The 14,651-nt window shown below is 34.8% G+C and overlaps 6 protein-coding genes and 1 non-coding gene across 7 annotated transcripts in view; 3 read left to right on the forward strand and 4 right to left on the reverse strand.

Annotated features, from left to right (window-relative positions):
- NAEGRDRAFT_80210 (uncharacterized protein) overlaps nucleotides 1-159 on the forward strand; it is a gene marked incomplete at both ends in the record, with an annotated part of 1,699 nt that extends 1,540 nt beyond the window's left edge. Inside the window, one exon of the mRNA XM_002675681.1 lies at nucleotides 3-159. Coding sequence (XP_002675727.1) covers nucleotides 3-159 — 157 coding nt within the window. The remainder of the gene's footprint in view (nucleotides 1-2) is intronic.
- Nucleotides 160-204: 45 nt separating this feature from the next.
- NAEGRDRAFT_69101 (uncharacterized protein) lies at nucleotides 205-1,536 on the reverse strand (the record flags this gene model as incomplete). The annotated part of the gene is made up of 1 exon (XM_002675758.1): nucleotides 205-1,536. The coding sequence occupies one exon, from the start codon at nucleotides 1,534-1,536 to the stop codon at nucleotides 205-207; it is 1,332 nt and encodes a 443-aa protein (XP_002675804.1).
- A 964-nt stretch (nucleotides 1,537-2,500) lies between these two features.
- On the reverse strand, nucleotides 2,501-8,207 carry NAEGRDRAFT_50095 (uncharacterized protein; the record flags this gene model as incomplete). The annotated part of the gene is made up of 4 exons (XM_002675759.1): nucleotides 2,501-4,510; nucleotides 4,634-5,734; nucleotides 6,328-6,725; nucleotides 6,776-8,207. 4 exons carry the CDS (start codon nucleotides 8,205-8,207, stop codon nucleotides 2,501-2,503), a joined length of 4,941 nt encoding a protein of 1,646 aa, XP_002675805.1.
- A 563-nt stretch (nucleotides 8,208-8,770) lies between these two features.
- NAEGRDRAFT_69104 (uncharacterized protein) lies at nucleotides 8,771-9,145 on the reverse strand (the record flags this gene model as incomplete). The annotated part of the gene is made up of 1 exon (XM_002675760.1): nucleotides 8,771-9,145. The coding sequence occupies one exon, from the start codon at nucleotides 9,143-9,145 to the stop codon at nucleotides 8,771-8,773; it is 375 nt and encodes a 124-aa protein (XP_002675806.1).
- Nucleotides 9,146-9,290: 145 nt separating this feature from the next.
- NAEGRDRAFT_t392 lies at nucleotides 9,291-9,363 on the reverse strand. Its single transcript has one exon. It is a non-coding gene; the product is annotated as a tRNA-Lys (tRNA).
- A 142-nt stretch (nucleotides 9,364-9,505) lies between these two features.
- Nucleotides 9,506-10,060, forward strand: NAEGRDRAFT_50096 (uncharacterized protein; the record flags this gene model as incomplete). Its single annotated transcript, XM_002675682.1, has 1 exon — nucleotides 9,506-10,060. One exon carries the CDS (start codon nucleotides 9,506-9,508, stop codon nucleotides 10,058-10,060), a length of 555 nt encoding a protein of 184 aa, XP_002675728.1.
- Nucleotides 10,061-10,558: 498 nt separating this feature from the next.
- On the forward strand, nucleotides 10,559-14,464 carry NAEGRDRAFT_50097 (uncharacterized protein; the record flags this gene model as incomplete). Its single annotated transcript, XM_002675683.1, has 1 exon — nucleotides 10,559-14,464. The coding sequence occupies one exon, from the start codon at nucleotides 10,559-10,561 to the stop codon at nucleotides 14,462-14,464; it is 3,906 nt and encodes a 1,301-aa protein (XP_002675729.1).
- Between the last annotated feature and the right edge of the window lie 187 nt (nucleotides 14,465-14,651).

A 14,651-nucleotide genomic window follows, 5' to 3' on the forward strand; every position in this document is an offset into this window, starting at 1 on the left:
AGTTTGAAGCAAATTAGTGAAAATACTTGGGAAGGTGAAATGCAAAATGGTTTTTGCCCAATTGGTGCCAATGTTCAATTGTTTGTAGTGTTGAGAAATGGACATGTTGAAAGATATGATATTATTTATGGTTATGATAATGTTGCCAGATTGTATTAATAAATATCATTAGATTTTTCAATATTCCTTTGATTTGCCAAGTCTCTATTGGTATGTCTCATCAATTGGTGAAATGCATGTTTCATGTTTCTTCCCAAACAAAAAACCAATTGTTTCAAAGACAGTCGCAAGAGTAACAGGTGCAAATGTGAAATAAGAACAATGACCACAACCAAGTATTGCCAAACTGACACCTAAAGCAAAACGAGACAGTCCAAAAAAACCTACTTTAAGTTTCTCCTTAATATATAGGGCATTCACTTCCCAACTATCGGCCAATAGTGTGACTGCTATTGGAAGAGCACTCAAACATCCACCTCCCAATTTATAACACGACACTCCCAAGAATAGGGATATTATATAATTTGATAGTAAGCTTTGGATAGTAACTGTTGGTGGCACAATCATTTTGAAAATCTTTTTCAACTCACTGATGCTTACAACTCCCAAATAAATCCAAATTGGGAAGGAAAGATAATAATTGATCGTATTTACAAGTATATGGGAATAGCTCATCTCAATTCCAAGTATACTATACAGTAATGACTTTACAGAATACATTCCATATCCATTAAATAGTAGAATGAGTCCAGCAAATACAGGTATTGCCAAATTGGCAACGAATAAATTGACATCCTTATGAAATTTAGTGGTAAATCTATGAATATTCAATTTTCTCAATATTCCAATCCCTCTTAATAGTGAAAATGCTGTAAATCCACACCAAACACCTCCCAATAGAGTTTGCACGACGGCAAAGCAATACGGAATCCACCAAAACACTCCATTCCAATCTTTTTCACCAACCTGGTTACTGGAATACTGTCCAACACAAACCTGAGCAGCAATACTCATCAATGTGAGTATCACACCAAACAGTACAGTTGGATCTCTCTTTGCCACACGTGCAATCAGCTCCTGAACTTTTCTATCAAAAGCAGAAAATTTAACATCCATTCTAGCAAAATAAAAAGCATTCACCAATTTCTCCTTTGAATTCAGTGCCATTCTACATTCCTCTCTCTTCTCCTCCTCACTTTTAATTTGCCTCTCTATTATGGTGGCAGTGGAGGAGGAGGCGGTCCAGTAATCTCTCACCAAATCATAGATGGTTCCAAATGGTCGTTTTATCAATTTTTCAAATAAGAAACCCCTTCTCAAGTATTCACTTGTTTCAATCTTGATCATCTCGAATAGATTTATCGATTGATCATCATTTGTACTACTATTACTTGTATTGGAGAGAGAATTTTCAACAAGTTTTTCAAATCTCCGACAAGTATGAGATAATATGATTAAATCTCTTGGATTCCGAGAGGTAAAATTCAATATGGTGAGGAGCATTTCATCAGGCAATTCGAGTAGTGGTTGCTTCATTTTTTTTTGCTATTGTATGAACTTGTAAAGTTTACAATATTTTAAATATTTATTAAATATAATTAAATTCAATTATCCATATTAATACAAAAGAAATAATTTTTTAAATTAAAAAAAAAAAATGGCCACACGTTCCGTGATGAAAATATTCATGAAGAGTTATATGCAATTTGCAAATCGATACTATGTACCTTTCATGTTCAGGTTTGCATTGAAAAAGGCTTTGAAATTTGATCCGAATGTGATGAGTGGTCGACAATTATTGAAAGATATCAAGGATGAACAGGATATTTTGCTCCGATCACAAACTACAAGGAGTTTCATGGAGAAGGAAGCTCGTGAGAGGAATATGACTGATGATAGTTGGTTGCCTTTGGTTTGTCAATATATTGCATCGAATAAGGTGTTGGCTAGGGGGTTATTTGAAGGTGATGAAGCAAAAGCCATGTTGTATATTAATGATAGAGCTATTTCACCTCCTGTGGAAAGAATGATGCAATTGGTTTTGGGAAAAAAGAATCAGAAAGGTTTACTAGGTGGAATGTTATTTAGAAAGGATGAACAGAATGAAAATTCGGATGTTTTGGGAAATATGTGGACATTGATGTGTGTTACAAATGAAATGTTGCAATGTTGGATATTATCTCACGAAATTTATAATGAAATTTCTGAGCAGGATGGTCATGTACATAGGGTATCTTCAATTAAGGTTCACGACTGTATGCTCAATAGATTTTTCAGAGAGCATGAGGCAACTCATTTGATGCCAGTAATTTGCTCTTTTGACTCTGTGTGGGCTAGGAATGCTTTTGAGAATACTGGATACAAATACAGAAGAAATCAAACACTCAGCTTGGGAGGAAATCATTGTGCGTTTGATTTTTCGAAAGGTTTCGAAGAGAATGAGAAGGATGTAGTATTGGATGAATTGGAAAAAATAAGAAAACAATAATGAAAATGACAATTAATTTAATTTGTTCTTTTCCATTTCACTTTTAAGGATATTGGCCAACTTGTAAATATCAGGAAGTTGGAGATTTTGCTGTATCTCTTGAGGTATGTTTAGGGAGTAGTTGTCCTCGTGATTGTAAGAGTTGTTAAATAAATTATTTGGGTGTGACTGAAATTGAATACTTTCAAATAATTGGTTAGATCTTCTTTGCTTGAACAGTTCCATTCTTTCAATAAGATAGGCATACTTATCATTTCCGTATCTATCTTTCCATGTATTTAGCGCATTAATATCCAAATCTATCATATCCAAGAGTTGCTGCTCGAATTGTGATATAACTTGTTTGTGAGCTAATGGATTTTGAATATCTTGTGCACTGAAAGTTGAACCAAAGTAATTTGAAAGCTCCAAAGTTTCTACAATGGAAGCAAATGGAAGTTGTGAAATTTCTGAAAGTGCCTCCAACAATTCTAAATGAACCTCAGCCGCACTCGCAACTGAATTCATCAAGTTTGGTTTCAACAATTCAAAATTCTCAATAGTGGTACATTTTGTAACAACATTGGAGAGTTTTAAAATTTCAGAATTGAGAAAATGTAAAACTCCCTTATTTGTCATTGTGGAATTAGGGGAGGAGTTCTTTTGGGTTGCTTTGGTCTTTCTGTATACTTCCTTAACAAGGAATAACTTGGTACCAAAGACAAACAAGTTGAAAATACACAAGGCCAATGGTAGCTGTAAATCATTGAATTTTCTTCTCTTTTCATGTTCTCTGTAAATCTTGGAGAGGTTATCGATTATTTCCATGTATGAGGATAGATTGTCTAGGGTTGGTTGTACCTCTGTTAACATGTGAAGTACATGCTTAGGGATTCTGCCTGTGATATATAAATGCATATCAGCCAAAATTTTACAAAAGTAAGAACTGAAAGAATATCTCTTGAAATTGGATGAGTCCATCTTTACAAGTCCATCAGAGAGATGAAAAGTACCCTCTGGACTGACTTTACCCAACAGTGACAAGTCATTTGATGTTTCTGGTGATTTGATAGCAAATGGTGGATCGATACGTAACATGACAGGATATTGATCCTTGCCACATGCATCAAGAGTAATTCCACACAAAATTCTAAATTTGAGCAATTTAAAATCAGCCTCCTTTGGAAGTCTCTCATAAATGTGACGAGTAGGTGATGATTGAGTATTTCGAAGTAAGAGCTCAGTTGAATTAATTCCCAAATTTTGCATAATATTCTTAATATTAGGATCGTCAGCATGTTTGGTCATTAAATCCCTCAAAGAATTATCATTTGAATCTATTACATATTCTTCCAGTCTATCAAAGTCAATCTTGTGTCTATTTCCAAAGTAAAAATCAACAAAGTTCAAATAAAATTTTGCTGTATCAGAATCTCCCTTGCTTGCGCAATAAACAGACAAATGACAATATGTAGTAGCAACCAAAATATTTGACCAAGAATCAAAGAAATTAGCAAGGCAATTCTTTGCCTTTTGGAATGATAAAAATCCCTGTTGATCGTGTCCCAATGCCTGACAAGTTACAGCATGAATAGAGTATAACAGAGAAAGAATTTCAGGAGAGTAGTTTGAATTACTGTCAATACTTTCGCTCTCAAATAAAGCTTGCTCTATTAAATTAATGTCTACAAGTGAATATCCTAGAGAAATTACTCCTTCATAAAGTTCAATAGTTTTCTTCCTATAAGCAGCAATATTCAATTTTTCAGCAATTTGATTTTGGAAAAATGGTAATTGTGAAGTGTTTGATAGCATTTCAGTCCAGTTAATTCCATGTTGATCCAAATTATTTGAAAATCCCATTTGTGAGGCAAGAATTCGTTTAAGCTCATCTGTAAACTCTAAATGAACATCATTATTCTTACTTGTTTGTGGATATGGTTGATATCTAGAGTTATTGCTGTTGTTTGTAGTTGCTACCACTGTTGTTGATGAACTAGCTTTGGCTGATTTAGTATTTGATTGATTATTATGTCTTCCCTTCTTTTTTGGTGACCTGTAAAGACAATCAACACCTCTTTTTGTGCATTGCGAACAAGAAGGCCACATTTTATCACACTTTAAAGTAATAAATATTAATTTGTTGTTAAATTGTTATTCACTTACCTTTTTGTGCCTACTTCTGCAGTTAACACAAGCAATTGGGAAATACATCTTCTCAGGATCTTGATTCAACTCGAGTGAACCAGGATGTGGCACGTGTTCATCTTGATTATTATCCATAGGCTTTTCTGTCAAACTTCCATTACTGCTGCTTGTAATCATTTGGTTATCATTTAAATTGGTAACATCCAAACTAGGGTTTTGGTTATTATTATTAAACATATTGGATGAATTAGATGTCGTTACTGTTGTTGGTTGAAGAGTGTTAATGATTTGTTGTAGTATCTCATCGTTTGAATTATTCATATTTACTGTTGATACATTGTCGTTCGGTTTCATATAATTATTTACATCAGAAAGTAATAATTGTGTCATATTATCCATATTATTGTTGTTATTCATATTATTGTAATTGTTATTATTATTATTAGAAGGGAAATATTGATTTGTTGATTGTAACAATTGGTTTAAATCGAGATTATTCAATAAATTATTATTAGTGGAGGGGTTTGGTTGATTAATGGCTTTAGGAGTTTGTAATCCCATCATTAAATTTTGAACAATACTTGATGAATCCATAGTACGAGAATTTAATTGACCATTTGATGTTGATGATGGAATTAAGTTATTGTTACTACTTGAATATTCTCCACCATTTTGCTGTTGTTGTTGTTGAGAGAATAACAAATTGATGAGCATATCCTGTTGATTGTTTGTTGTATTCATCATTGATTGTCCTCCAACAGTGTTATTATTATTGCTTTGATTTGTTTTAAAGGAGGAAGGAGTATTGCCGATGATGTTTTCCAATGATAATGCTCTATTCATAGAAGAGGAGGTTGCTGTTGGATTGTTTAGTTGTGTGGATGGAGATAGAAATTGTTGGTGTACACTCGACGATAGATTCAAAGTATTGGTGAGTTGGCTGTTCAATCCATGTGGTGGACTATTTTGGGTGTTCGTAAATTGTTGACTATTAATTAGGTTTTGGAGTTGCTGTTCGAGCAATAAATTTTTATTATTGTTATTACTCAAAGATCCATTATTATTATTATTCAACAGTGTCGTTGTTGTTGATATGGACGAATTGTTTGTCGTGAGCATCTGTGATGATGAGGAATGCTGCAGCGATTGTTGCTGTTGTTGTCCAGAGTTTGATGGTTGTTGGTTTGTCCTCATTTTTTTTTGATGATGTGAAACAATCATGGAAAGGATAAACGTATTTTTGTGGCCAAATTTTCCAGTTTCTATTTTTTTCCTAGAACATATTGGGCATTACATACTATTTGAAAACAAGTGGACACATAAAGAAAGTAAGGAACAAAGTTTGGTAAGGATCCTTCTGTGTAATGGAAGAAGAACTAAGCTGGTTGGCCCACTCTATGTTACTAACGAGTATGTAAAAATCTGTGAGGATGATTTCTCTTGGTTTCTTCATAAACTTCCAAACAAAATCCAACATGCATTTGAAGGTGAAGATATCTTCTGTGTAAAAGTGGTGACCTCTCTGTCATTTGTTTGAGGTTTCTCAGGTCTTGATAGAGATATTGAGCGAGCTCTTCTACGTAATCATACAATAAATTAATGCTTGGATCATTTAGTAGATTGGATAACACATCATAGTGAATCTTGGCAGCAACTTCAACTGAGTAAATAACAGGGAGTTGGCAATACTTGAAAAATGGTAATTGGGTTACCTTGGTAATTTCATTGGCGGCAGAGGTTATATCTGCCGAAGAAGATATTCTGTACTTGTGTTGTTTGAATAGAATCAAAGCTTTAACTCCAAGACAAACAACAAGGAATGTGTAGGTACGATCAGAATTCATACTTGAAAATACCTTCACAATCATGTCCAATTTTGTCATTATTTGTTGAACTGGTTCTTCCAAGCTGAAAAGTTGTGGCCTTCCAGAGTGGGACATAATAGATGACCTAAGTTGGTTGAATGTAGGACTGCTCACAGCAGTATTGAGACACGCAATGTGCTTCTCAACAACAAATTTAGAATACTCATCAAAATCTAAAATGTCACCAAATGTCAAATTGTTGACAATTTTCTTATTAATTGCATCAATCTCACTTTCCACAACATCTGTTAGTGAGGATAATTAGAAAATTAATAACCAAAATTTAACAACATACCACTCAAATAGAATAATTCTGAAACACATAGACCTTGTCTAATAAAACTACAATGTTCATCCATGTCCTTTTCTCTTTCTTTCAAATACCATGTGCAAATAGAATAGAAATATTTGGATCTTGCCACACAATCCAAATAACATTTAGAGTTGGCTGCTTTTGAACATGCTGTGGCTGAAGAACATTTGGATGGACTTTTGCATTCAGCACTCAATAGATAGTATGCCATCAACGTGTACGTATAAATGACAGAACTGTCATTGGTTTGATCGAAACACTTGGAAATGTGATCTCTTCCCTTCTCGAAAAATATTTTAGCAAATCCCATATTACCAATCCTGAAGAATGAAATAGCATGCATTAAAAACAAGAATGCCAGCTTGGAGTTTCCTAGGGGCTCTCTAGGGTCAATCTTGTCTTCCAGCTCGCTCTCTAGGTCAGTTTTTCCTGTAATAGAAACACTGAGCCAATACATTAATTCATCTCTGTTGGATGGTGGGACCATAGAATAGGAAAGACTCTTATACACATCTAATGAAATATTGTCAAAATATTTTCTATCAAGCTCAATTTGTCGTAAGTTATTGAGATAGGCTCTTTCATTGATATACCTTGATTCTCTTTTCACTGGAATTGGAACTGATGGAGGTGATTCCTTCCTTTTGGATATTGTTTTGCTCTTTCTCTCAGTAATTACAGATGAGTCATCAACAAATTGATACTCTACAACACCTGTCAATGAATTATTCGAATTTAGTATGGTTTTTGGACCTCTTTTTCTTGCTTGAGCATAAACACATTGCTTTTGTGAACGTAGACAATTGGAGCAACCAGGATAAGCCACACGGTCACACTTTTTGTGATTCAACTTGCAAAAGATACAAGCATTATTCATCAATACAACATCTACATTTGTTGATTGAGCTGTTATTGAATCTATATTTGAAGGACTTGTTTTATCACATGAATTAGAGGCTTTAGAAGATGCTGTAAATGTTGATGAACTCTCGGATGAGTTGTGTACAAGTAAACCTGTATTCAGCATTGTGAATGGAGTATTTACCTGTGTAAGATTGAAGAAGTGATCAGTTGTATTGTTGGTAGTGTTTGTTGGTAATGTTGGAGTCTTCTTCTTCGTACTTACAAAGGCTGGATTGAAATTGTTTTCCATTTGATTATTACTCCTCATCACATCACTTGATGAAGTGGCTGATGAGGTTGCATGATGATTAGATTGTTGCGCCATCATTTGTGTGATGTTATTGTTGGAGAACATGTTTTGTGAATTAAATAAGAGGTTTGAGCCAACATTAGGAAGAGTCACCCTTTCGCTCTGACCAGTCCAGGAATTTGTCTGTTGGCATGTTGACGAAGAAGGCTGCTGATGCAAGTTCAAATTAAATTGCTGATGTTGTTGTTGATGATGTTGCATTATCAAAGGCTTCCGAAATGTGTGTTGATAACGATGAAAAATCTAATGGTGAACACCTCCTAAAAGATATATTAACAAATCGCAAGATGCAGCTGTATGCAGATTCGCTTTTTTAGAGAGAGGTACAGCTGATGAGAGCAAGAGAGCTTGGAACTTGTATTTTTTTGTTGGAAATCGCCGTTACTCTCGTGGCCAGCAACTCCATGCTTTGTGTCAGATTGTATCTGAAAATTTCACTATTTTGGAGTTTGAAAGGTGAGATTCAATTTTTTTAAGAGATAAAACAGACGCTTCGTTAGGTTGAAATACAATACTAAAAAAGATCTTTTTTTTTTATATAAAACAAAAACTTGGTGAACCGAGTTTTTGAATTATCGACAATTGTATTCAATGTTTGAATAGGAATTAACTTTAACGTGAGATATTCCATATTGGAATCAAAGTTATGTTATTATTGGTGATCAAGCTCATTATGAAAAGAATTCTTAATTAGCAACCATTCCAAGCTAATAAGTTGCCAAGTTGTGATCGAAATTTAGGAGTTTATTGATTTTCGATATGAATTACTTGTCAACTGACTTGGACATCTTTTTGAGAGTTTTCTTGAATGCTTTTGATGATTCATCCAAACATTGATTTGCTTTCTTTTCAGTTTCTGCATGAAGAATGCATTGTGCCATTGGTAAACTCAAAGCTGATTTACAATAATCCAAACAGCTCTGTTGCCATTTCTTCATGGAATCTCCCGATTGTTCTTGAATGGCTTGATGAGATGATTTTTTAATATTTAAAATCTCCTCTCTGAGTGTTACTTGTTTGTTCTTATCATAGAGAAGGGGAACGAGATGAGAACAAACTGTTTCGCATTGATCTTGGTTGGTTCCTGTTCTTCTCAATTGCTCCTTCACTTCTTTGGTGTTCTTTTTGTCTTTGCCCATTTTTTTTTTGAAAAGATTGTTGTTTGAAGGGATCGTCCATTTTGGGTTTAACTTGATTTGTGTGTTTCGTATTTGTTGATTTACTTAATGAATTAAAAACCTTACATAGCATTTTCCAACAAGTATAAAGCTAAAAAATTACAACCGCCCCACGTGGGGCTCGAACCCACGACCGTTGGATTAAAAGTCCAACGCTCTACCGACTGAGCTAGCGGGGCTGCTCATGAGTAATGAAAATTAATGTTTCTTGAGGCTAATAACGAAACTAACTCTGAATTATTACGTTGCAATTGGTTTGTTATGTCTGAAATTACAAATTATTGCTATTTGGTATCTTCATATGAATAATAGTTTGAAAAAATGATGCGTAAAGCCACCGTGGAAACGGAACAACCTCTTCATGTACAAACTTTTGATAAAATAATAGAAGATGTGATGAGCAAGGAAGAAATTACTCTCCCAATCGGATTGTGTATTGAAGATTTGGAAATTTTGTGTGAGGCAATTAGTAATGTTTCTACTCTCCGAAAATTGACCTTCATCGGAGAACTTTCTGGCATACAACAACAAGAATCTAGTTTTGTTGATGAGGAACAATTTGAATTAATTTCAAAATCAATTTTAGGAGGAGCCAGTAGCTTGCAATCCATCGGGTTCTTGGCAATGCACTTGAGAGATGATCATTTAAATTTCTTCTTGAATATTGCTAAAAGTTTGTCAGAAACTAGCTTGCCTGTTTCTTCATTGGAATCGATTGTTTTTTGTGGAAATGAATTTACTGCTGAAATGACAACAACAGCCACTTTGCAAATTAAAGAAATCTTTAAGAATGTTAAGGAAATACATATGGATGAAACAACAAGAGTGGATGAATCTGCCTCTATTTCTCAACAAGTTTCAAACTTGGAGCTCTAATACATTTATATTCTTTAGTTCAAATTATAATACATGTTTCAAAAATTATGCAGATTCTATTCCAACATGTTATGGAAATAACTCTTATTCTTGCTTCCTATCTATCTCTTTTCAAGGAGCTGGAAAGTTTTCATCTTTTGGATTACGATACAACTCAAAGTTTAATCCATTCTAATTGGAATAATTCTAATCCTCACCAATAATCTGTAAAGACATTTTAAAGTGGTGTAAATAATTATTTGAAAAACTGATAATACAATCACTTTCCAAAAACATCCTTACAATTCTTCCTTCCTTTCATGGCTTTCTTTTTAAATTACGAATGTTGACAACAGCAAACCCAAAAAAAACAATCGTTCATTACGACGACAATTAATCATCTGTTTTCGTTCTGTGGAAGTGACATTGTTTTCCATCTTACCACACAATCCATTATTCAACAATTGTGTTCGAGGTGTCAACCACAAGTGTTGTTAGTTGACCATCATCATCAAAAGCATGGGCAACAAGGCCACAAAATTCGAACCAACTCCTAACAACAATCATCATGAGGAAACTCCACTATCTTCCCTAAGAAAATCCTCCACTACTACTAATAACAACAACAACTCAACCCGATCCTTTCGTTCCAACTTATCGAGAGCAAACACCAATTCACTCTCAAGACCAGGAGGACTCACTTCAAGTCGTTCTCAGCCTACATTGGTTCGTTTCAGAGAGAATACTACTGATGATGAAGATAGCAGTGATGAGGATGAAGACAAAAACCGCCAAAATTCTGAAACTCTAAAAAGAAAAACACCAACAGGTTCATCGCCAGCGGCTGTTACTGATAATTCTTCTTCCTCTTCACCATCAAGATCTTCCGTGTCTTCGCCAGCAGCTAGGAACAAACGACGTTCAATTTTATTGTTTTTAGGAAGGAATAATGAAGATGAACAACAACAGGAACAACAACAAAATGGGATGCAATATTTGGGGAATGATATAGTGATGAGTGATAAGGTGATGGATAGGAGTACGGAATTGAATGAATCGTTTCTGAGGCAAATGAAGAGAAGAACATTGAATTTGGGTTCTGCATTGTTTAATAGAAAATTAGTTTCTAATAACTCACCATCTTCGAGCAGTGGTAGGTTACAATCACCTCTCACAGCATTGAATAGTTCTACCGTTAGTGTGCTTGCACAAATGCCACTTTCGGATGATGATTCGGATATGGAGGAAGAAACTCCAAAAACACCAACAAATAACAGATTATCACTTGTGATAGAGAATGTTCCTACAGTTTCAAGCCCAAATTCTTCTCCTACAACAAATACAATGAATTACAGTGGTGAACAATCAGTCATTTCCTCTCCTCTTAGTGGTCCAAATAACAAACAACTCAATTCACCTGGTAACAGAAAGAGTCAACTCTTACTCAACCTAGTTATGATGGGCAGAAAGAATGTGAAAAATGTGGAATCAGCATCTGAAAGTAGTGGAAATTTGAATCAGAAAACAGTTGTGGAGCTAATTCAAATGGAAAATGAAAACCTGTCAAGGACTCCACCTTCTCCTTCTGGATCTTCAACAAATTCATCCACATCAATGAACTCTATCCAGATGACATTTAGTCAAGCACAATCGAACAACAAACTTCCATCTCCCACTCCTTTGCATGCTACAACATCTAGCTCAAACCTTACAAGACAACATTCCCAGTTGTCCTCTCGAAGAAAGAGTATTGGTGCTTTTGTTTTTGAGCCATTAAGATTCAACAAAATTTCCAATCATTCTATATCACCAAATACCAACAGTATCACTTCCTCTCCTAATATTAATAACAGTAATTCTAAAACTACAATTACAAATGATGTATCCACTACTAACAGTCCTTTTAGTAATTCTTTACATACCTTACCAACAAGTACTACTCGTAACACTAGTCCTTCAACCTCTACATCTATCATTTCTTCACCTAACATTGTCAAGAATACAAGTGCTAACAATCTATTGACAATCAATTTTCCAAGTCATGCAACATTGACACCTACAACATCTCAAAACTCTATTTCACCTTTATCTCCTAGGTCACCAAGATCACCAATCGATAGAACTCTTGGTGAATCAAGAATAGAGCTTAGAAAGAAAGTCTTCTCAGTTCGTCTTGAAAATAAGGAAGGATCCAATAATTCTCTCGTTTCACTTGCATTCAATGGAAAGGCAATAGACGAAACCAACCATTCGCATCATCATGAAGGTGTATCAGATCAGGAGGCTGCAGAAATTGATCATGCCAACCTGATAGATTACAAGTTCCACTTTTTATTTTCAATGAGTACAACTGAAGGACTAATTGATAAACAGTTGGACTTGGAGGATTTGGAAAATTCATCACTCTCTGGAACTATAGAGACCGACTCACACCGATTGAATCAGAGTATGATATTTCTCTCATCTGCCAGTAACTTCCACGATAGGAATAGTAGAAAGGCCTCATACATCAAGGGATTGCAAACCATATTCGAGAAATTATACAAAACCCAAATGAATTTGAACGAGAGCCATGTGGAAGATTATGAAATTCACCAACAAGACAGAGATACATTCAAGATGACTCTCATGTTAGGTATTCCTCACCTTGCCGACAAGATGATCAAATCAGAATTGGATCAAGTTCTTCAATTTAATGGAGAATATGAAACCTATGTGGAGAAAAAGAGAAAGGAGAAGAGAGACCTAACTATTGCTTTACAAAAAATGGTGCCCAACACAACAGAATACGAGTTTACAAAGGGTAAAATTGATAACTTTTTAATTTTGAAGAGGGAAGAATTTTTCCTTGCTGGAAGTGATGTTGAATCTTCCAAGGTTTCTTCAAAAGACAACTCATCCAACAACTTACTAATTGACACTTCAAATGTTTTCAGAATTGATAGAATCGATTCGACATCTAACTTTATTTCTGAGAAGGAACGAGTTTTAATTGAGCAAGACCAAATCAAGCTCAAACATCCAATCAAATTATTTATCCTCTTTACAACTAACAATAACCAAATTACAAATGCTCCTAATGTTCCAGGAACATTTGTAAATTCTAAATTTTTCATCAAGTTGTTATCCAAGATTGGTAAGATTACTGGTCTTTTGCCACAGTTTGGATTTTTGCACATGTCTTTGATAGTATCATCAATGAGATTTGATTGGCTAGATAGTGAGCTGTGTGTTCCAAAGACCAAACTCAAGTCCATGAGGGCTATTGCTTGTGTGGAGGTTGGATCTGTTGACAACTTTTCAGATTTAAAGAAGGTGACCAAAATTATGGGCAGCAAAATTAGTTTCTGGAATAGAAATATTCACTATTGCAGAGGAATTGGATATCACTATAACACTAGTACAGTGGAAGAGAAGGCCAATCATCAAGGTAGTTGTCATCAATTTGTATTTGATCTGTTGGATTCTCTCAGTTCTGATATTACACTAGTATCAGAAAAACCATCTATTATTGGTATGCACGATTTGTTGAAAGACGATTTGCTGCTGGGAAAGAAAGGATGTATTGGGTCATATCTCGATTGGTGTGCCAATAATCTGGTTAGAGATTCACCTCAACCAGACAATTCAGAATGGTGCAGAATAGAATTGGGTGAAGCAAGGAGAAAGCAATTTGCCCCTCTACTTAGAAACAAGATTAACCAACTCTCCTCTCAGATGATTATTGATGAAGAGGAAGATGATTCTAGAGAAATCCAACTCACGAGCTATAACAAGACTCTCAACTTGATTCTATTTGGTAATTCGTTTATTTCCAGTCAAAAGAGGAGAAAATCCAGAGCTCTTTCGATTGGCATAGTTAGATCTCCAACCTCCTCTCCATCAACACCATTATCTGAGGATTCTCCACGTAAAAAGAAGAAGAGTGATTCTGTTTCGAGTGGAACTGTTGTTATTTGTTTCCCAACTCATTCCTCTTTGGATGAATTTGTACGGGATATGGTTGAAGTTTCCAAAGATGAGCAAAAACCATTCAGTATTACTCCAGAATTTTACTTGTTGAAGAGTTTTGATAGAGCTCTTTGGTTGAGAAATAATTTTGACAAGAATAAGATTTGTAGAGATTTGGACAATTCTAAACTCCCAACTCATGAATTTCTTGTTGGTGACAATAGAAAACGAATCATTCAAGGCAAAGACCCTCTTACCTCTCTAGATTATTTAGATGAATTATTGTACAATGATGAGGAAGATTCTGCTCTGGAATTGATTAAATCACTCAAGAATGAACCAGCTAAAATCAGAATTTCAAATTCCAAGAACAATGGAAAGGCCAGTTTACCGACTATGAAATGTTTGTGCCCATTCGGTGACCCTAGAAGAGAACTTCCCTTCATAGAAAATGCCACAATTCCAACTGATTAATAATTTAGTCTAAAATTTACAAGTAATGATCCAATAAAATAGAAAGCTCTAAAATTTATACTCTACTAAGCCAAATATCACTCTTACCAACTCCATTGATAATAAATCTGGCTATTTGATCGTAGGTTGGATTGATAAAGGTTTGGGAAGGAGCTCTCTTAACGAAAAATCCCCAAACATAACGAGG

Source organism: Naegleria gruberi (genome assembly GCF_000004985.1).
Source record: "Naegleria gruberi genomic scaffold NAEGRscaffold_32, whole genome shotgun sequence".
Classification (NCBI taxonomy): domain Eukaryota; phylum Heterolobosea; class Eutetramitea; order Acrasida; family Naegleriidae; genus Naegleria; species Naegleria gruberi.